Consider the following 20,991-nt stretch of genomic DNA (forward strand, 5'->3'; position numbering starts at 1 on the left):
ATCGGGCTCCCTGCTTAGCGGTGAGCCTGCTTCTGCTTCCCCCTCTCACTCTCTGCCTGCCTCTCTGCCTACTTGTGATCTCTGTCAAATAAATAAATAAAATCTTAAAAAAAAATTAAACAACTTAATTATGTAAAACATTTAAAATAATGCTAGGCTTGTCTTAAGCACTCAATAAACGTTGTTAGAGGTGACCTAAATTTAACATTACTTTGGGGTTAAATCAGGCTGGATTAGAGTCACTCATTCGTGCAGACCGGCATTCAGTTTATGAGCATTTACTGAATATCTCTTGTGAGTCAGGCCTGGGATAGGTGTGAGCGGCTCAGGATCACATGGTCACAGTGTTTCCAATCGGAGCATGCCTATCTGCCTACATTAAAAAAGCCTCTAAAAAGACTGACTTCCCACTCTCAAACTCACCCCTAGGTGGAAAGGAGATTAGGGGAAGTTTCCTTTCTTAACCCTCAAACATTTGAGCCCCAGCCTATTGCTCTATACCATCTTTAATCTCATAGCTCCCACCCACATTTTATTGTTTAAGCTTACAGATGAGCTTCCTGTTTGCCCTACAGGACAGTAAGTTCCGTGAAGGTGGGATCTGAGTCCCCAGTCCACTCTCAGGGTTAAGCACATAGAAAGCTTTTAATAAATGTGTTGTCTGTCTGTTGAATAGATTTTCCCAATGTAAGGAGAAATTTCTTACCCTTCTTTCTGTTTTGCTAATGCAATCAAAGTTATCTTGGCTGATTTGCCCCTGGGGGAGGAGCCGTCTCTGGGCCACACACCCGCTGACTTTTCTTTCCTTGGCTGTCTCACTAAGTAATTTAGTAACTAAGATGAATGTGTGAGAAGATGAGCCTATTGTTGCAACAGGATGGAAATATCAAAAGTGCAGAGTGCAAGGTGCTCTTCATTTTGCCTTTTTTTTTTTTTTTTTAAATCAGTTGCTGTGGATAAAACCTCTCTATTAGCAGGTCTGAAAACAAGGTTTATTCCGAGGGTGTGGAAACTCATGCTATCAGGGAGAAACCCAATCTGAGCCCTAGAACAAAGGACAGAGAATGAGCATATGAACAGCTGCACATTTCAATTCCCAGAAGTCTCTTCAAGGATAGAGAACTAGTTTTTATAACATATTTCAGCCAACAGCATGGAATATCTGTGACTGGAATGGTTTCTCTCGACACCAATAGGCCCAGTTAATGGCTTCATAACACTGTCTTTTCCATCAATAAATCTTCCTTTGATTCAACTCTATGGGAAGCAATGCATTTGCTTCTAACACCCATCATTCATTAAGTGCCTCTGTGAGCTAGCCACTGCACATCGTTTTCAAAACTTTTTAATTTTAATTTTAGATTTACAAAAGAGTTGCAAGGTCGTACAGAGTTTCTGTATGCCTTTCACCCAGCTTCCCCTAATGTTTACACCTTACATAACCATGGTATAACTATCAAATCTAAGAAATTAATGTTGGTAAAATACTATTAAGTAAACTACAAAAGACATATTTGATTTCTTTTTACAATGGTTTTGTTTTTTCTTCTTCTGTTATGATTCAGGATGCTGCACTGTGTTTAATTGTTACATCTCCTCAGTATCTTCCCATCTCTGCTGGTTCCAGTTTTTGTCTCTTGGGACTTGGGACTTGTGAAAGTACTTGGCAGGCATGCTGTGGAATGTTTCTCAACTTGAGTTTGATGTTTTTCATTTGATTAGACTGAAGTTATGGATTTGGGGAAAGAATATCACAAGGTCATATGCCTTCTCATTTGGGGATACATGGTAGAGATGTATTTTATCACAGGTGGCATCAATCTTGATCACCGGGCTGAAGTGGTATCCACCAGTTTCTCCAAAGTAAAGTTACTCATTTTTCCTTTCCACACACATAGTGTTAGAGGATTGCCGTGTTCTTGTCTCATGGAATTGAAGAATGAATCTCAAGGACACAAAAGGGTGAAATGAAGTGAGTTTGTTAAATGAAGGGGGGAACAGAAAAGAGAAAAAAAGCTCTCTAGAGTGAGAGGGGTCTCGAATGGGTTGCCACTGTGGGCTTTAACTGGCAGTCTTTTTGAGAACTGAGTAGGAAACAAATCTTCTTGATGTCTCTATCACTGAGCACTATGTTTACTTTTTCTTTGAAGTTTTGTAATTTTCAGTGGTCCAGCTGTAACTGTTATAGAGATAGATAGCTTGTCTCTGATAAACGAGACAAACGAGGTAGTCTCACTAATCTCATTATATTCACTTATCTCTGGTTTTGTATGCCTTAACATTTTCCACATCTGGGATTTTTATGAACCTGAATTCCTAGCCCCCTATGTGAGGCTAGTCATGTAGCTGTCTACCTATCTCTCCCCTCCTAGCTCTAGGTGTCCCCTACTAAGTAAGATACATACTTTTTTTTTCTTAAGTAGGCTCCATGTCCAGTGTGGAGCCCAAAATGGGGCTTGAACTCATGGTCCTGAGATCAATACCGAAGTTGAGATCAAGAGTCGGTGCCCCCACACAGAGTATTTTAAATCTGTATGAGCACCTTGCGGGTTTGATTAGCATTATTTTACATGAGGAAACTTGAGACATCTGCTGTAATTTTACAGTGAAGTCATGGAAAGCTCACAGAATTTTTAAATTATCTCTTCTTCAACCAATGGGGAAGCCAAGGCCTGAAGAAATTAAATGACATGGCCAAGATCAGTCAGCTACAGAACCAAGCTCTACCCCAGGTTTTCTGATTTCTAGGGAGGGACTTGAATGTGTAACTAGGACTCCAATAATGTGAGCTAGGCTTAAGATCTCTGGATCCTTGCATATAAGTAGTGAGGGCTCCCCTTCCCTTAGCTCTGACTAGAGAGTAATCTAATACCACAGCCCTGCTGGAAACAACTGTCAAGAAGCAGCTGTCGAATTCTGGCTGGCCTTTCTGTGGCACTGCAGACTTTTGCGAGGCTGGTCATAAGACAGGCAGATCGGATATCAGATGCCATCCTTTATTTCTCCTAGAATGCCAGTTATATGGCCTCCACTGTCTGTGGTTAATATGGTAATCTGTTTCTAGTGGAGTTGCTGGTGGCTTTCTTTGTCCTGGGCTGAAAAGTTATTTTAGTCTGGAGTGCTGCCCCTGGAATTTATATGTAAGGTATTCAGAAGGTTTGATATGTGGAAATCTTATGAGACCAGTGCCCTAACCCCTGAGCTACGGAGCCAGATATGTGGAAATCTTAAAAGCAGAGTGGAAAGGTTGATAACTGTCATAGGAATTTTATGTCCCAGAAGGCTGTTAGGATGGTAAATTATGGGTGAAAAAACATAAAGCTTCAGGAATATGTGTTTTAACTGTGTTTCCACTGCCTATCATTATGATAATCCAATACTGAGAGAGGTATAAAAAAGTGAAAGAACCCTGCCCACAGACCAAACTCCAGAATTGCAGTCTTCTCCATGGCTCTGGTGATCAGATTCACTGTTTTGTTGTTGTTGTTGAAGGTTTTTATTTATTCATTTGAGAGAGAGAGAGAATGCACGAGCATTGGAGTGGAGGAGAGAGGCAGAGGGAGAGGGAGAAGCAGACTCCCCACTGAGCAGGGAGCACCACGCAGGCTGATACCAGGACCTGGAGATCAGGACCTGAGCTGAAGGCAGACACTTAGCTGACTGAGCCATGCAGGCGTCCCAGGATTCACTGGTTTTAGTTGACCAGGACACAGGGCTCAGCACAACTTTAAGACAAACTCTTGGTGACAATCTGTGCTTTATTCTCAAAGGAGCCTTTAGGAGAATGGCCTGATCTGATACTGGCCCTGGTCGTGTTGACACATGGGAGTTCCCCTATTCTGAAGTGAGCTGTGCCCAGAACATAGTCCTATCCATCAATCTCAAGTGCACCCAGCCTCCTTGGACAGAGAATGTCTTGGTATCTAGTCAAACTGGAACCAAATCTTGGATCACTCTTAGGAACCAATCATTTCAGATTTACCAGAGCCAGGATCTTCTGGGTAACTCAGATCTGGGAAGAGAAGGATGGTGCTCAAGTCGGCCTTCCAAATGTGTGAAGGACTTTCTCTGGCTCCTGTACGGGTCATCTGCCCTTAATAAATGCCCCCATCAACATGTAAACATGTATCCTGTTTCTTAGTGTGAACCCTCCTGAAGGCTCCTTGGTCAGCTCCTGTTGTCAGGTGAGACCTCCATGGTGACACAGCTGAAAGTGCTGCCATGGCGTGGGTATGGAGGGCCAGGGTGGGGCAGGGGGGGCCTGGCGCTCAGAGTATGACAGCTCAAGGGCTTTGCAACTTGGTGTGCGTTAAATTGAACACAACCCAAGTAAGTTGAAAACAAAGACCTTTTTATTACTTGTTACAGTAAGGAGACAGGAAGATAGCTCTCAGAGTACTGTCTTCCTGTGGAGTTAGTACAAGAAACTTTTATTCGGTGTATTAGGGGGCAGGGCAGGGAGCTTGTATATATATTAAGAAACTTAGAGATATTCTGTACTTAGGCACTTTGGGTCAATGGAGCATGCCTAGAAGGTCAACATGCTAGTGCCTACACTGTATACTCAAAAAATGGCAGAAAACAGCCCAAAGGAGATCTTAATATTATAATAATAAGCTACACTTAACTTTAGGAGAATTCAGAGGGGCTTCTATGGCAGGTCCTCAGCTCCAAACCGGCCTAAACTGGCTCATATAAGAGGCACAGCTGGAGAAACACCAAGCTGTGGAGTCTCCTTGGTGCGCTGCTGGCTCTGCAAGACAAAACATTACTTCCCTGTTTTTTTCCTTCACCCTCCTCCCTTCTGCTGATGGCTTTCAGCCCTCAGATCTGAGTAATTCCCCTTTGCATCCCAGCCAAAAAGAGGATGGGATTTGTATTTCTGAAGTAGAGGACTTGGCATGGCCCTGTGCTGCTCAGGTGAAGACGACCTTATCTGAGGAACATTCTGAAGTGGTCTGCAGTATTAGAAACAAGGTAGGTTCTTGTATTAACTCAGTTTGTTTCATCCTATTTTATATGCCACAGCTTACAAGCTTTTACAGTGCTAGAAAGCAAACATTTTAAAGTTGTTAGGTATAATAGAGATATGGCCCAACTTTTTGTTTCTTAAATAATTTAAAACTTCTAGGAGTGGAAAATATAGCATAAAACATTCCTATATACCCTTCACCCAGGTTCTTTAACATTTAAACTCATTTTGCCTTTTTCTGTCTCTGTGTCCTTCTCATACATATATACATTTTCTGAGCCATTTTGAGAGTAAGTTAAAATACTATGATCCATTATCCTTTAATACTTTAGTATTTCCTAAAAGAAAGGAAATTCTATATAATTATAGTATAACCCTTAAAATTAGGAAAATAACTATGTAATCAAAAGATGCCATTCAGATTTTGCCAACTGTCCCAATCACGCCCTTTATAGGCCCAGATTCCAGCCCAGGATCATGCATTTGTTGTAATGTCTCTTTTGTACCCCCCTTCAATCTAGAACATTTCTTCAGACCTCTTTTTCATGGTCTTTACATTTTGAAGAGTACAGGATGTCCCTCTATTTCAGTATTTTGCTGTATGAAAGGGCTATATTTAACCAGCCCCCTGTTAAAGAACACAGCATATTCCTAGTTTTCCACAGTGTAAATCACACTGCAGTTAGTAGCTCTGAGCAATTTATCTGATTTTTCTGAAGTGGAATTGCTGGGTTAGACTCTACAGATTTAAAGTTTTGGCACTATTGCCAGATATACATCCTGAAAGATTGTACTTATTTATAATTTCACCAGTGATAGATGAGAATGACTACTCCCCACACCAGCATTAGCACTGGACATTTTCACTCTTCTTCATCTTGGCCAGTCAGGAAGAAGAAAAAAAAAAAAAAAAAACTAATGTGACCCTTGGATGGCTCAGTTTGTTAAGGGCCTGCCTTCAGCTCAGGTCATGATCAGGGTCCTGGGATGGAGCCTGCTTCTCCCTCTGCCCCGGCCCCCTGCTCATGATCTCTCTCTCACGCTCTCTTTCTCTCAAATAAGTACAATCTTTTAAAAAATTCATTTCTTTGATTATCAATGAGGCTGAGCACCCTTCATGCTTGTTTTGTCTATTTTACTTTATTTTGCAAATTACCTTTGCCTGTTTTTCTGTTGGGCAGTTTCTGATTTTAAACTAATTTGTCAACTCATTCCTTGGTATTGAAGCCTTAAGTAAAGACACATTATGCATTTGAGAGCTTTGTTTCAACCTCTGTGGATATTATTCAAATTCTTACATGAAATCCTGTTTCCTGAGTAAACATGTCAAGAATTACCCACAACAAGGTAACTGAACACCTGTAGGTCAACTCACCACGACACAGCGCTCTGGGGCACAGCTGTAGGAACAGGAGGTGGGGGAAGGGGGAGAAGCAGTAAGGACAGAGAACAATTAACACCTAGACTATTTCTTTCCACTCACTGTCTCTAGGTGACTGTTTCAGTATCATTCTGGGTCAAGGTAGAGCAGTTTACCACTAATTTACTAGTTCTTATTCATTCCTTCCCTCCAAAATATTTGACGTGGAAGAATAAATGCAATAAATATTAATCTAAAGATAGGTCTTAATTATTCAACTTTAAATGCTATTAAAAGCCATCACTTATATTAGGTAAAAGTACCCCATTTTCGGGTTCTTACTGTAGGTTGCTAAGGGAAGTATGAAGCTGGGAAAAACTGCTTCAGCTAATGTCGTTTTCCTCCTTTCTCCTGAATTGCAAAACTTACAGAAATAGCAAAGAATCTGCAAATGTCTGTGTGAGCCTATATGTGGTGCAAAGCCCAAATCTCAAATGATATCAGAAAACATGTCCACAAGAAAATGCACAAGGTCTACTATGTGTAGAGGGAAGAATCCTGTCAAAAAAGTAAATCAGAAACAAATACATTCAGTTCTCATTTTTTAATCAACCAAATCCACCAGTTAACCACTTGTAGCCAATAGTTACTGAAAGCCAAGTGTCAGCTGCTCTGCAAAACAGGAGACAAATATAACACGCTCTTTATTTTATTTGATTTTGTTTATTATTTGACAGAGAGAGAGAGAGCACAAGTAGGCAGGGCGGCAGGCAGAGGGAGAGAGACAAGTAGGCTCCTCACCAAGCAAGGAGCCCGATGCAGGACTCAATCCCAGGACCGTGGGATCATGACCTGAGCCGAAGGCACATGCTTAACTGACTGAGCCTCCCAGGCGTCCCAAATATAACATGCTCTTAAGGAACATACAATCTAGGGGAGGAACAAGATAGACAAGACTGAAACATTAAGGGGCCATCCCTGAGAAGGTGAAGTAGAACACACATTTTAAGTGGAGCAACAGTTTAGAGATGGGCAAAACCACTGCTCATGGGAACAGTGGCACGGGACTGTTAGGGGAGTTAGAAAGGCTTAATGGAACAGTGGCTCTGAGTTGGGCCTGAAGGGATGGTAAGATTTGCACAGGCTGGGGGGAAGGTGGTGGCTATCGTGGCCCAGAGAACACAAGGCACAGAGGTGGCAGTCAGCAAGTTGCTCAGTGAAGGACATGTGAAAATGTGCATTGATTGAGGCATGCTGAGGACACAAGGCTGCCCCACAGATGCTGTGTCGGGCAGCAGGGTCACCAGCAGCTCCAGAACAGCAGGAACCATGAGGGACTAGTGTGTTGTAATGTTCTAGCCCATGCCAAACCATACTGGAGCCTAACAGAAAGGAAACCTCAATAATACCGAGCCTATTTTGATTTTAAAATCTTGATATTTTGTTCATTATTTTTTGCATTAATTTTGATTTTTAAAAATATTGCATTAAAATATCATTTGTTTGGATGATTGCATTTTTCCGTACTCCCTTACATTTTTTGCTCAAGGCAGGCACCTCGCTTATCTCACTCTCATCCCAGCCCTGTGTTCTATTTCTGAAGTTCAGTAGTGGGAACATGGGTATTAATTTTATTTTCAATTATAAGCTACAGCTTACTCATGCTACAAATATTCTGTGGCTAGTAAACAGTACTTAATAAAAACAATTGAGATAAATTAGGATTTTAAGAAGATGAATTATGAACTTTGAAGCCTAAAAAGCACAACAGGGAAAAGAATCCTTTGTGCTTCTGAGTCGATCTTTAGGGGAGAGTAACTCTCTGTTGCTGTGGTGTATGAAGTGCAAGCAGAAAAGGGTTGTTCTGCTCACGTCTAAGTGGGTGAAAGGTAACTGTGTGTTTGGCGGGGGGGGAGGGGGGTACCAGAGGCTGCTGTCCACTTGGAGACAGGTCTTGAGTAACTCAGCTGCTGTAGCCCTCCTGACTCTGCAGCATGGCCCGAGGCAAGCTTCCACAAACGGGCCACACAAGGTGGGCTTGGCCCACATCCCACATACAAGAGACCCATCCAGGGGTACCTGGCTGGCTCAGATGGTACAGTACGCGACTCTTGATCTCAAGGTTGTGAGTTTGAGCCCCCACTGAAGATAGTTTCCTTAAAATGACAACCACCACCACCAAACAACAAACCAATCAGCTGTCCTCAAAGAGAAGCTACTCATTGGGCCATAGCATTTACCACAGCGCCATGGTTCAAGAAGCAGAGGAAGATTAATGAACTCTATAAATGTCTCAGGGCTATCTGCATCAAGGAGAAGTAGTAGTGTTTGACACAGAGTGTAAGTAGTGCCTCTAAAAATGCAAAACCTGAAATCTATTCTCATTAGTAAACCGATGATCAATGAAGGACACTTTTTAGCCAAAGAAGTCAATTAGCATGCAGCACAGATCTCAGAAAAAGTCAAGGGCAAGGCTGAAAGGTGCAGGCTGCTTCCCACGCTTGCCCCAGTGCACCACACCGTTATCGGACATGGACCTCCCAGTCAGCACTGATGTTCAGTGAGAGCTTCTCCAGCTGCAGGGTGGCCATCTGGGCACAATAGGTAAAAGCCACAGGCTCATCTTTACCATCTAAATATCAAGACAGTAACAGGAAAAGTTTGATGAATATCTAGGAGAGAAAAATCTTTCCTCTGAATCTATAATATTTCTGACTCGGTCACAAAACCTGATACCCCACCTAGGAGAATCCAACTTAATATAGCACTTTTACGCACGGATGTCCATGAATTTTTTTTTTTTTTTTAATTAAAAAAAAAATTTTTTTTTAAACTTCTTAGAAAAGAGACACTTTATAATGACAAAGGCAAAACCTTATTCTTTTTACTCCCTTGGAAAAATCGTAGCTTCGGAACAGAAAGCCACAGCGGAACAGTTTCCACATAAACCATTGTCTCCTGTCTTTGGCTGAATTTTTTAAACATTAAACACTCCATCATTTTGAATGACTGGTTGAAAGGAAATTGTAAGGAACAAAGTGATTTACCTAAGAAATTCAGTAGATAAGAAATGATACAGCCTTTTAAGAAACTCCATAAACATGGGTAGGATTCTCTGGGGCTTCAGCTATCTACAGTTAAAAATACATTCAGAGAAGCTACAATATTATTTCAAGGCCCAAATAATTTCCCTTAGAAAAATATCCACAGCTTATAGTTCGCAGAAGGCCCAGTTGATGAGGAGAAGCAGGATCGTCTTGCTCCCTCTAGATACTAGTATATTTGACCTCCATCAGAAAGTGCAGGGTCCACTTGGCTAAGTGTGCTATATCAGTGTTAGGACTAATCATTTCTTTGTGGCAGATACTTCCACGTTTATAAAAACAAATGACCTATTTCCTCACCAGATGAAAGGATAGTCACAGAAGATGGCTGTTTCTTGAGGCCTAGGACAAAGATCTGCTCCACCACACACTTGCTGGGATAATGACCTCTTTTGTCAGCACAACTGGAATAGATAAAAATGGTGTTAGGAAAATGAGAGAAATAAGAATTTGTACTGGTTATTAGGTCAATATACTAGCCTTGGGAGTTCCCCTCCCACCTCTCCCTATGGAGGCCTGAACCATAAAGCTGTCATGTTTATCAGGATGAAGGAATGGAAACAAACGATTCCCTGTGCCAAGGAATGCCTAACCAGTAGACAAGCCAGTCTCCTTTTAACAAGCCATTTGGAGAGAAACTACCTAAGGACACTGAAGTCTCAAATGTGACTTGGACACTGCGATCAGATTTTAAGAAATCAGATACTTAATGTAATTGCTGAATGGGTGGTTAAATGGGACTAATCAGAGCTTCAATTGAATTCTTTTTTAGTTTTTAAAGAGTGAAGAACAGGAAGATGGAGACAATAAGGAAGAAGGTTCATAGAGTGATTGAAAAATACTTCAGGGAAATTCCAGACCAAGATGGCAACATTTAAGAGGCCCCTGAATTTCCTTCCTCCCATGGATGCACTGAATATAAAGCTACATGTGGAGCAATTCCCTTTTAGCGATACAGAAACTAGCCGAGTAACTCTTGTATTTTGGGTGACTGAGGAAATAGCCACATCAAATCACGTAGGAAAGACTGAAACACACGGTAACCTCTACCCCAACCAGGAGAGTGCCATACTGTTGGGAGGGGAACTCCCAACTCCCAACTCCCAACTTCTCTCTGAGAAGAGTGAAAAGTTTGGACAACACTCCTATTGCTCCAGTTTTAAGGCCCCCATCTGAGGTATGGACCCCCAACCAATCAGTAATTAAGTGTATTTGAACTAAGTTCTCCAATCAATAGAGACAGAGTTGCCGAATGGTTACGAAGTCAAGACCCAACTATATGTTGCCTATAAGAGACCCACTTCAGCCTTAAGGACACATACAGACTGAAAGTGAAGGTATGGAAAATGATATTCCATGGAAATGGAGACTGGAAAAAAAAAAGCAGGGATAGCTAATATTTATAACAGACAAAACAGACTTTATGCCAGAAATTGTAATTATAGACAACAAAGATTGTTATATAATGGGTCAATTCGCTAAGAGGTTATATAAAACTTGTAAATATTTATGCACCCAATATCAGAGCACCTAAATATATAAAGCGGGTATTAGTAGATCTGAAGGTTGAAATAGATGGCAATAGAGTAATAGCAGGGGACTTCAATACCCCCACTTTCAACAATGGATAGATCATCCAGACAGAAAATCAGTAAGGAAAACATGAACTTAAACTGCATGCTAGACCAGATAAATTTAACAGATATATATATAGAACATTCCATTCAACAGCAGGAAAATTCATATTGCTTTCAAGAACACATGGAACATTCTCCAGGATAGATCATATGTTAGACTAAAAACAAGTCTTAACAAATTTAAAAAGACTGAAATTATATCAAGCATCTTTTATGACCATAATGGTAGAAGCGTAGATACCAATTATAAGAAGAAAACTGGAAAATTCACAAATATATGGAGACTAAATAACATGCCCCTAAATAACCAGTGGGCCAAACAAAAAATCAAAAGGAAAATAAGATATCTTAGACAAATTAAAATGGAAACACAATATATAAAAACTTATGGGATGCAGCAAAAGCAATTCTAAGAGGGGAGTTTACAGCAATAGATGCCTACATTAAGAAAAAAAAATCTTAAATAATCTACCCTTTTATCTCAAGGAGCTACAAACTCCTTGAGGACAAACTAAGGCCAGAGTTACTAAGAGGAAGGAAATAACAAAGATCGGAGTGAAAATAAATGGAACAGAGGCTGAAAAGATCCATAGGAAAGATCAATGAAACTAAGAACTAGTTTTAAAAAAATAAAATAGACAAATATTTAGCTAGACTCACCAACAAAAAAAGAAAGAGGAATCAAAATCAGAAACAATATCATTGTATGTTTACTATACTGGAATTTAAATTAAAAAATCAGGACTGGGGACGCCTGGGTGGCGCAGTTGGTTAAACGACTGCCTCCGGCTCAGGGCGTGATCCTGGAGTCCCGGGATGGAGTCCCACATCAGGCTCCCAGACTCCATCAGAGTCTGCTTCTCCCTCTGACCTTCTCCTCGCTCATGCTCTCTCTCACTGTCTCCCTCTCTCAAATAAATAAAATAAAATCTTATTAAAAAAAAAAAATAAAAGAAGAAAAAAAAATCAGGACTGAAAGAGATGTTACATTTGATACCTCAGAAATCCTAAGGATCATAAGAAACTACTATGAACAATTACACACCAATAAATGGATAAACCAGAAGAAGTGGATAAATTCCTAGAACATACAACCTGCCAATACTGGAATCAGGAAGGAATAGAAAATCTGAACAGACCAAGGATATTCTGTAAGGATACAGAATCCATAAACAAAAAACTGCCAACAAAGGAAAGTCCAGGACCAGATGGCTTCACTGTTGAATTCTATCAAACATTTTAAAGAATATCAATCCTTTTCAAATTCTTCCAAAAAATGGAACACTTCCAAATAGATTTTATGAGGGCAGCATTACCTTGATACTAAAGCTAACAAGGATAGTACAAGAAAAGAAAATTATAGGCCAATATTTTTTTTTAAAAAAAGATTTTATTTATTTATTTGTCAGAGAGACAGACAGAGAGAGAGCGTGCGCAAGAGCGAGCACAGGCAGACAGAGTGGCAGGCAGAGACAGAGAGAGAAGCAGGCTCCCTGCCGAACAAGGACCCCGATGTGGGACTCGATCTGAGGATGCCGGGATCATGACCTGAGCAGAAGGCAGCCACTCAACCAACTGAGCCACCCAAGCGTCCCGAGGCCAATATTCTTGATGAACACAGATGAAGAATTCCTTAACAGAGGACCACACACCATGATCAAGTATTATTTATTTCTGGGATCCAGAGATGCTTCAACATAGGCAAATCAATAAATGTGATATATTACATTAACAAAAAGGATAAAAATAATATGATTATTTCCATAGGCATAGGAAAAGCACTTGACAAAACTCAACATCCTTTCATGATAAAAATTCTAAAAAAATTGGGTACAGAAAGGATGTACCTCAGGGTGCCTGGATGGCTCAGTGGGTTAAGTGTCCCAACTCTTGGGACGCCTGGGTGGCTCAGTTGGTTGGACGACTGCCTTCGGCTCAGGGCGTGATCCTGGAGTCCCGGGATCGAGTCCCACATCGGGCTCCCAGCTCCATGGGGAGTCTGCTTTGCTCTCTGACCTTCTCCTTGCTCATGCTCTCTCTCACTGTCTCTCTCTCTCAAATAAATAAATAAAATCTTTAAAAAAAAAAAAAAAAAAAGTGTCCCAACTCTTGATTTCATCTCAGGGCATGATCTCAGGGTCATGAGATCCAGCCCAACATCCGGCTCCATGTTGAGTGTGGAGCCCACTTAAGATTCTCTCTCTCCCTTTCTCTCTGCCCCTTCCCACTCCCATGCTCGTGCTTTCTCCCCCTAAAAAAAAAAAAAGAAAGAAAAAAGAAAGAATGTACCTCAACTTAATAAAAGTTGTCTATGACAAGCCCACAACTAACATCTCAATGGGGAAAACTAAATCAAGATCAGAAACAGGAAAAGGATGCCCACTTCTCACCATTTTTGTTTAACATTGTACTGGACATCTTAGCGAGAGCAATTAGGTAAGAAAAAGAAATAAAAGATATCTAAGTCAGAGAGGAAGAAATAAAATTGTATTTGCAAATGGAAATAGGGAGAAGCTGGTAAAAGGGTACAAATTTTCTGTTATAAGATGAATAAGGTCTGAGTATCTAATGTATAATATGGGGACCACAGTTGACAGTACTATATTGTATACCTGAAATTTGCCAATAGAGTAGAAAAAAAAAGTATGAGAGGTGATGGATGAGTTACTTAACTTGATGGTGGGATTCCTTTTATAGCATATACATATAGTGAATCACCGTGTTGTACACTTTAAATATATTACCACTTTACTTGTCAATTATTTAGTGAAGCTGAAGAAAAGTACTCCACAAATGGTTTTCATCATTAATTTCTTTAAATAGTACCTTAAGATATTAGCTGTTTTTGAGGATCACATATTTAAGAAAGCACACGGCTTTTTAGCTGCCATTACCTGTTGATCAAAACTCCTGACAAGAATGAAAACTTCCTGTGCAAGAATTGCTTCTGGTGGAGGTACCGGAACGAATGACCATCGTCAAGATAGAATTCACCCATGGCAGAATCCTGGAGATTGAATCATAGAGAACATGTTTATATAATAGCTTACTAGGTAAAGAATGTCATCCACTAAAGGGACTAAAAAAATTTGTTAAAAATTTTATTAAAAAATTAATATTCAAGCTGTACAATGTAGTCATATAAATATGTACATTCAATACCAATTAGTGAAATAATATGCATAAGGAAGTCACGTAAGAGGAGCTCAAAGAGTTAGATCTTGTTGAAAAAAATTTAAACTACAAAATATGGCCAGTGGCATAGGTGGCTTCTTTGAAAATACTACCCTAGAATGTGATGACAGGTCAAGAAAAGTTCCCAGAATGAACCTAAAGTTAAAAAGATTTAGTATATAACAGATGAGATCAGCTATTTTTATCTTTATCCTCCATTTAGAGGATAGCATCTAGTTACTACTTCCTTTCAGAGGACCCCTTTGGCAAGTTAAACAAAGGCACAGCACTCCATATGGCTGTTTATTAATCATTGACAATGCTTGATGTGCTATGGATCTCTTGTATTTATTATGTGGTCTGAGACTTGTAATTTGGCCCAAAAAGAATGTCTAAGTGAAACAGATGGAAAAGCAAGTTTAATTATTCTATATTTGCATAAGAGTATGAATTTATGTTCAGTTCTGTAGAAGAGTTAAGAGTTTGTGTTGGTACTATAAGTGGGCAAATGGATAGGATGGGAGTCTGCTATAGGTTTCATTTGGCTCAAAAGATCTTCTAAAAGGACATACAAATTCTGGATCCTTCTTAGCTTTACCCCAGAAGATTTTAGTTGTTTGAGCCAGCTGATGAGAACAGAAGTCATTGTGTGGGGTTGTTGTTCCTGAAATGCTGCAGATACTGCCATCCTTTTATAGGAGACAGACTTTTAGGGCTAATCCATGTGGCAGGCTGACTAGGCCCAATGGGCATTTGGTCCAGTGGTAATCAAGGCCAAGCTGCAGGGCACCAAGGGTCCCAGTGTCCCAGAGGAAATTTCTATCATTTCTAATTCTTGGAGTTCTCTCTCTTTTTTTTTTTTTAAATTAAAGATTTTTATTTATTTATTTGACAGACAGAGATCACAAGTAGGCAGAGAGGCAGGCAGAGAGAGATGGGGAAGCAGGATCCCCACCGAGCAGAGCCCAATGTGGGGCTTGATTCCAGAACCCCGGGATCATGACCTGGGCCAAAGGCAGAGGCTTTAATCCAATGAGCCACCCAGGCGCCCCTAATTCTTGGAGTTCTCTTCAGAACAATTCCAGGAAAGGCAGACAAGCTGGACAATGATTCAGAAATGATTTCATTTGATTTCAGAAAATCAAAACTTTGATTTCTAGAAAAACATCAGGAGCACCTGTTCCATCACTGGGGCTTATTATTTTTACATAGTGTCCCATACTCAAAAGACCACTACTCCTATAAATTGATAAAGTAATAACGAATGAGATGTGTAAAGGTAACATTTTCCAAATACCTTAGTGCTTAGAGCCACCCGGAGTCCATATGGGGAATCGGTCATGTAGCCTGTGGATTTTCCTACAGTCGTCTTTATTGGTACTATACTTCCACCTCGCTGAAATACCGGTATCTATAACAGAACAATACTCTCAGGGAAGGAGTAGTCATAAAAAGCAATTTCAATGTAGAATCTAAAAATATTTCATTGCATGAGATTCCCATTCTTTGCAAGTATACACTCAGAGGCAAAAAAAATCTGTGAGCATAGAGATGGAAAGTATGGAACTGATAGCATTAAAAGTAAAAGAGTTCAAAGATTAAAAATTGTCCATTTTTTAATTATCAGGGAAACTTCTCACCCTTCATCAATTTGTTATCTATTCTGCCTATCCTATCAGTAGTTCCTATTTGGTATTTTACATTTTCTTTTCTTTTCTTTTTTTAAAGATTTTATTTATTTATTTGACAGAGATCACAAGTAGGCAGAGCAGCAGGCAGAGAGAGAGGAGGAAGCAGGCTCCCTGCTGAGCAGAGAGCCCAATGCGGGGCTCGATCCCAGGACCCTGGGATCATAACCGGAGCCGAAGGCAGAGGCTTAACCTACTGAGCCACCCAGGCACCCCTAAACTTACTGATTTAGATTCCTATCTATCTATATATATTTATTTATTTTTAATTTATTTTCAGCATAACTATTCATTATTTTTTCACCACACCCAGTGCTCCATGCAATCCATGCCCTCTATAATACCCACCACCTGGTACCCCAACCTCCCACCCCCCGGCCACTTCAAACCCCTCAGATTGTTTTTCAGAGTCCATAGTCTCTCATGGTTCACCTCCCCTTCTAATTTCCCTCAACTCCCTTCTCCTCTCTATCCCCCATGTCCTCCATGTTATTTGTTATGCTCCACAAATAAGTGAAACCATATGATAATTGACTCTCTCTGCTTGACTTATTTCACTCAGCATAATCTCTTCCAGTACCGTCCATGTTGCTACAAAGTTGGGTATTCATCCTTTCTGATGGAGGCATAATACTCCATATTCTATATGGACTCCATCTTCCTTATCCATTCGTCCGTTGAAGGGCACCTTGGTTCTTTCCACAGTTTGGCGACCTGGCCATTGCTGCTATAAACATTGGGGGTACAGATGGCCCTTCTTTTCACTACATCTGTGTCTTTGGGGTAAATACCCAGTAGTGCAATTGCAGGGTCATTGGGAAGCTCTATTTTTAATTTCTTGAGGAATCTCTACACTGTTCTCCAAAGTGACTGCACCAACTTGCATTCCCACCAACAGTGGAAGAGGGTTCCCCTTTCTCCACATCCCTCCAACACATGTTTCCTGACTTGCTAATTTTGGCCATTCTAACTGGTGTAAGGTGGTATCTCAATGTGGTTTTATTGAATCTCCCTGATGGCTAGTGATGATGAGCATTTTTTTTTTCTTAGACATACAAATAGAAATATATGGAGAAGAGTTGTTAGTCCTTGATGTTTCATACTGTGAAGTTAGACTATATGCTGATACTTTTTCCTCATGTTTCCATGGCGTTATTGGTATAATTTGCATGCCCTACAACTCATCTATTTAAGGTGTACAATTAAATGTTTTTTGAGTATATTGAGAGTCATGCACCTGTTACCACAATCAATTTTAAATCATTTTCATCATCCCCAAAAGAAACCTTGTACCCATTAGCAGTAATTTGCCATTGCTCCCAAACTCTCTCCCTTCCTCAGCCCTATGCAACCCCTCATCTATTTTTTGTCTATGTGGTGTTATCCAGAACACTAATGTCCCTGGTTCCTTCTGTGTAGGCACATGTTATGGACTAAATGTCTGTGTCCCCCCGCCAAATTCCTATGTCGAAGCCCCAACCATCAGTGTGACTGTATTTGGAGATAGGGCCTTTAAAGAGATAATTAAGGTTAAATAAAGTCAGAGAGTGGGGCCTTAATCTGATAGGATTAATGTCTGTAAGAAGAGACATAAGAGAATTCACTCTCTCCCTCTGCCATATGAAGACACAGCAAGAAGGTGGCTGCCTATATGTCAGGAAGAGAGTCCTCACTAGGAGCTGAATTGTTGGCACCTTAATCTGGGACATCTAGCCTCCAGAACTGTGAGAAAACAAACTTCTGTTGGTTAAGCCGCCACATCTGTGGTAGTTTATTATGGCAGCCGAAGGTAAAAATGTACAACAGGTAAAAATGACAGCCTGAAAATTACTTACAGTGTCTAAGGCAACCTGGACCTTCACAGTACGTGCTCCTTCCCAATGAGTAAATGTTTTAGAGTCATACCAGACCTGGAAAGGAAGAGACCCTAATGAAAAAGAGTATAAGAGCAACTCTGCTCACAATTTCATTATTCAGCAAAGCATTCATTTTACCTGGATTTTGAATAATTGGAAGGCTAAAATAAGTATAGTTTAAAAAAATCTTGAGTAGAAGTTAGGAAGGACATATATTTTTAAGAAGATCCCAAAGGACTAACCTAGTACTGTGATGGATTAGGTTCACTAAAAGGTCATTCATTTGTCCATCTGTCCATCCAGAAGTTATTGGTCCAACAACCTACCACATGCCCAGCACTGCTAGGCATGCATGAGTGAACAGAAAGACAGACTTCCTGCCCTCACGGATTTTAGTATAATCTGGTCATCTCATAAACTTAATGCATTTAGAGTAAAAAAGATGATGGAAGAAAGAAAAAGCAGTATCAAAGAAGAGGAACACACTGTAAGAAAATAAATTACAAACGAGGCAGGAGGAAAGGAAAGTGTCAGAGAAGGAAATAGATCCAGGAGAAAGACAAATGGAATCTTGGATCACTACCATAGTTATTTTTTAGCACAGTTCAATTCATGAAGGAAGTTCAAATTCTTATCTGGGATCCTAATCAAGGCGGTTTAGTTGCTGAAGTACCCAAAAGGTCCAACAAAGTAATTTGATAGGATAAATCCTTAAGACACCACCAACAGCAGTAGCATGGAAACAAAAACCTCTTTTTCTCTCTTTCAGCCCAGTATGATTTCTGGCAGCCACAGTCTATTTCACAAGGTCACCTCCTGGGATTACCATATCCTTTCTAGAGCTCCCGTCCTGCGTCCTGCGGTGAAGGTGAGAGGGCTGTGGCCTATCGCCAGCCCCAGTGACTCTCAGTTCAACAGGATCTACCCCACCTTGTCTCCATGTATTATCCTTGGCTAGATCCAATTTGCTAATGTTTTGTCAAGGATTTCTGTGTCTGTGTTTATGGGGGATATTGTCTTAGCTTTCTTTTCTTACAAGGTCTTTCATTTGACAAATTCTAGTAGCTTTAGATAGAGTAGTGAGAGTGAAAGGTAAAACAAACTGAATTAAGTAAGATTTTGAGATTACCTGTCTACCATTTCCAGAACTAACTAGAGTAATTAGAATAAGAGGTATATGTATAGGGTGTGTCCTCTGGTGCTATATACAAAGGGTAAAACTTGGAAGGGTTGGAAGGCTTCCAAGGGAAGCCTTGGAAGGGTAAAACTGGCATAAAGTCCTATGTAGATCAGACCTAGTGCTCAGTCACCAAGTTCCTCAGCAAGTACGCACAGAAGGCTTACTATCTGTCAGGTACCTGTCTAGATGCTGGGGATAGAGAGTGAATGTAATAGAGGAAAATCACCTAAGAAGCCCTTAAGAAGCTAATGTTCTAATGGGGGAGAAAGGTCATCAGCAAAACATATCAGTAAATACCACGAATGTTAAAGATGTCAGGTTCTGTGGGGAAAATGAAGGATGAAGTGGGGCTGGACAGTGGGAGTGGTCTGTAATCTTAACTAGGTAGTCAGGGAAGGCCTCACTGAGAAAAATCTATTTGAGCAAAGACTTCAAGTAGAGGGAATGGGCCATCTAGAAAAATGGGGGAAGAGTGACAATGAGGGGCTGTAGGTAGCCCCCTTGCACAGTGTGATGTGGTACTAGCTAACTGGTGAAGTAAAAATATGGCAAGAAATAGCTAGGCTCATCTCCCTAGGGTTTTGAAGATATGAGAGAAACAATCACAGAACACTTTGGGAAACAGTGTTGAACGAATGCATTATACAGTCATTGCAGTGTTCTTGCAATGATGATAGATCATTAATAAAAAGTTTTTGTTAAATTAATTTAAAAATTCATTTGTGGCTATGTCAGAAGGAGAGCTAGCTCTTCTTAATGTGAGCCTACTGCTTTGTTAAAATTGACTTGAGAAATTCTCAGCGAACTGCTAGGCAGGACAATTTATTTAGATGTTGTTGTATTTGACCTTTTTCTCAGATTTTTACTTGGTGGTGGAAACTTTATCTTCATCTTAGATGAGGGGGAGCCCTCATCTAAGAACTACACATTACTGGAGAAACCAAGAGGGAAGAACATAATTGATGAACATTCTGGCGAAAAGCCTGGATATCATCCTATCAGTAAAGACAAGTGTACTGGGCTGAATGGTGGCTCCTCCAAAAGTTATACACACTTCTTAATACTGGGAAGGAGTGAATATAACTTTCTATGGTAGCAAATTTGATTAAATTTAGGATCTCAAGATTAGAAGGTGATCTGGGATTATGCAGGTGGGCCCTGAATGTCATAAGTGTCCTAATAAGAGAAACAGAAGAGGAGACACAGACATACAGAGAAGAAGGCGTGTGAAGACAGAGGCACAGAATGGAGTGATGTGATGTGGCTACAGAGCCAGGAATCACAAGGACCGGGGGCAGCTGCCGGAAGCTAGGAGAGAGGCATGGAAGAGATTCTCTTTCTGGACCTCCTAGTGACACCTTGATTTTGGACTTCAAGCCTCCAGAACTGGGAGAGGATACATTTGTGCTATTTCAAGCCACCAGATTTGTGGTAATTGCGGCCTTAAGAAACTAGCAGAGGGAAAAGTGTAAAGCTGGATGGACAGAGAACACTTGGGTTGATGTTTTGCATATTGCTTCGCCAGTACCTGGCAGTAGTAAGCAGCGAGCATGGCCTGGCTCAGCCACCTCATCACCTGCCTAGACAGTCCAAGAGTATTTTTTTTTTTTTTAAATTTAAACTCTAGTTAGTTAGCATAGACTCCAATATTGGTTTCAGGAGTAGAATTTAGTGATTTATCACTTATAAACAACACCCAGGGGTCATCACAAGTGCCCTCCTTAATGCCCATCAGCTATCTGGCCCATCCCCCACCTATATCCCTCCATCAACCCTCAGTTTGTTCTCTATAGTTAAGTCTCTCATGGTTTGTTTCCCTCCTCAGCTCCCTTTTTTCCCATCCCATATGTTCTTCTGTTTTATTTCTTTTTTTTTTCTTAAGATTTTATTTATTTATTTGACAGACAAAGATCACAAGTAGGCTGAGAGGCAGGCAAAAGAGAGAGGAGGAAGCAGGCTCCCTGCTGAGCAGAGAGCCCAATGCAGGGCTCGATCCCAGGACCCTGGGATCATGACCTGA

General features: G+C 40.5%; 1 protein-coding gene across 5 annotated transcripts in view; it reads right to left on the bottom strand.

Moving 5' to 3' along the window:
* Positions 1-7,183: 7,183 nt before the first annotated feature.
* Positions 7,184-20,991, bottom strand: part of GANC (glucosidase alpha, neutral C) — a 72,148-nt gene continuing 58,340 nt past the window's right edge. For all 5 annotated transcript variants that reach the window (XM_044229573.1, XM_044229575.1, XM_044229576.1 and 2 more), the window contains 5 exons: positions 17,771-17,845; positions 15,545-15,658; positions 13,968-14,080; positions 9,737-9,840; positions 7,184-8,964 (listed from right to left, as the gene is read on the bottom strand). In XM_044229573.1, coding sequence (XP_044085508.1) covers positions 8,855-8,964; positions 9,737-9,840; positions 13,968-14,080; positions 15,545-15,658; positions 17,771-17,845 — 516 coding nt within the window. In that variant the 3' untranslated portion in view covers positions 7,184-8,854. The remainder of the gene's footprint in view (positions 8,965-9,736; positions 9,841-13,967; positions 14,081-15,544; positions 15,659-17,770; positions 17,846-20,991) is intronic.

This window comes from Neovison vison, chromosome 13 (genome assembly GCF_020171115.1).
Source record: "Neovison vison isolate M4711 chromosome 13, ASM_NN_V1, whole genome shotgun sequence".
NCBI classification, from domain to species: domain Eukaryota; kingdom Metazoa; phylum Chordata; class Mammalia; order Carnivora; family Mustelidae; genus Neogale; species Neogale vison.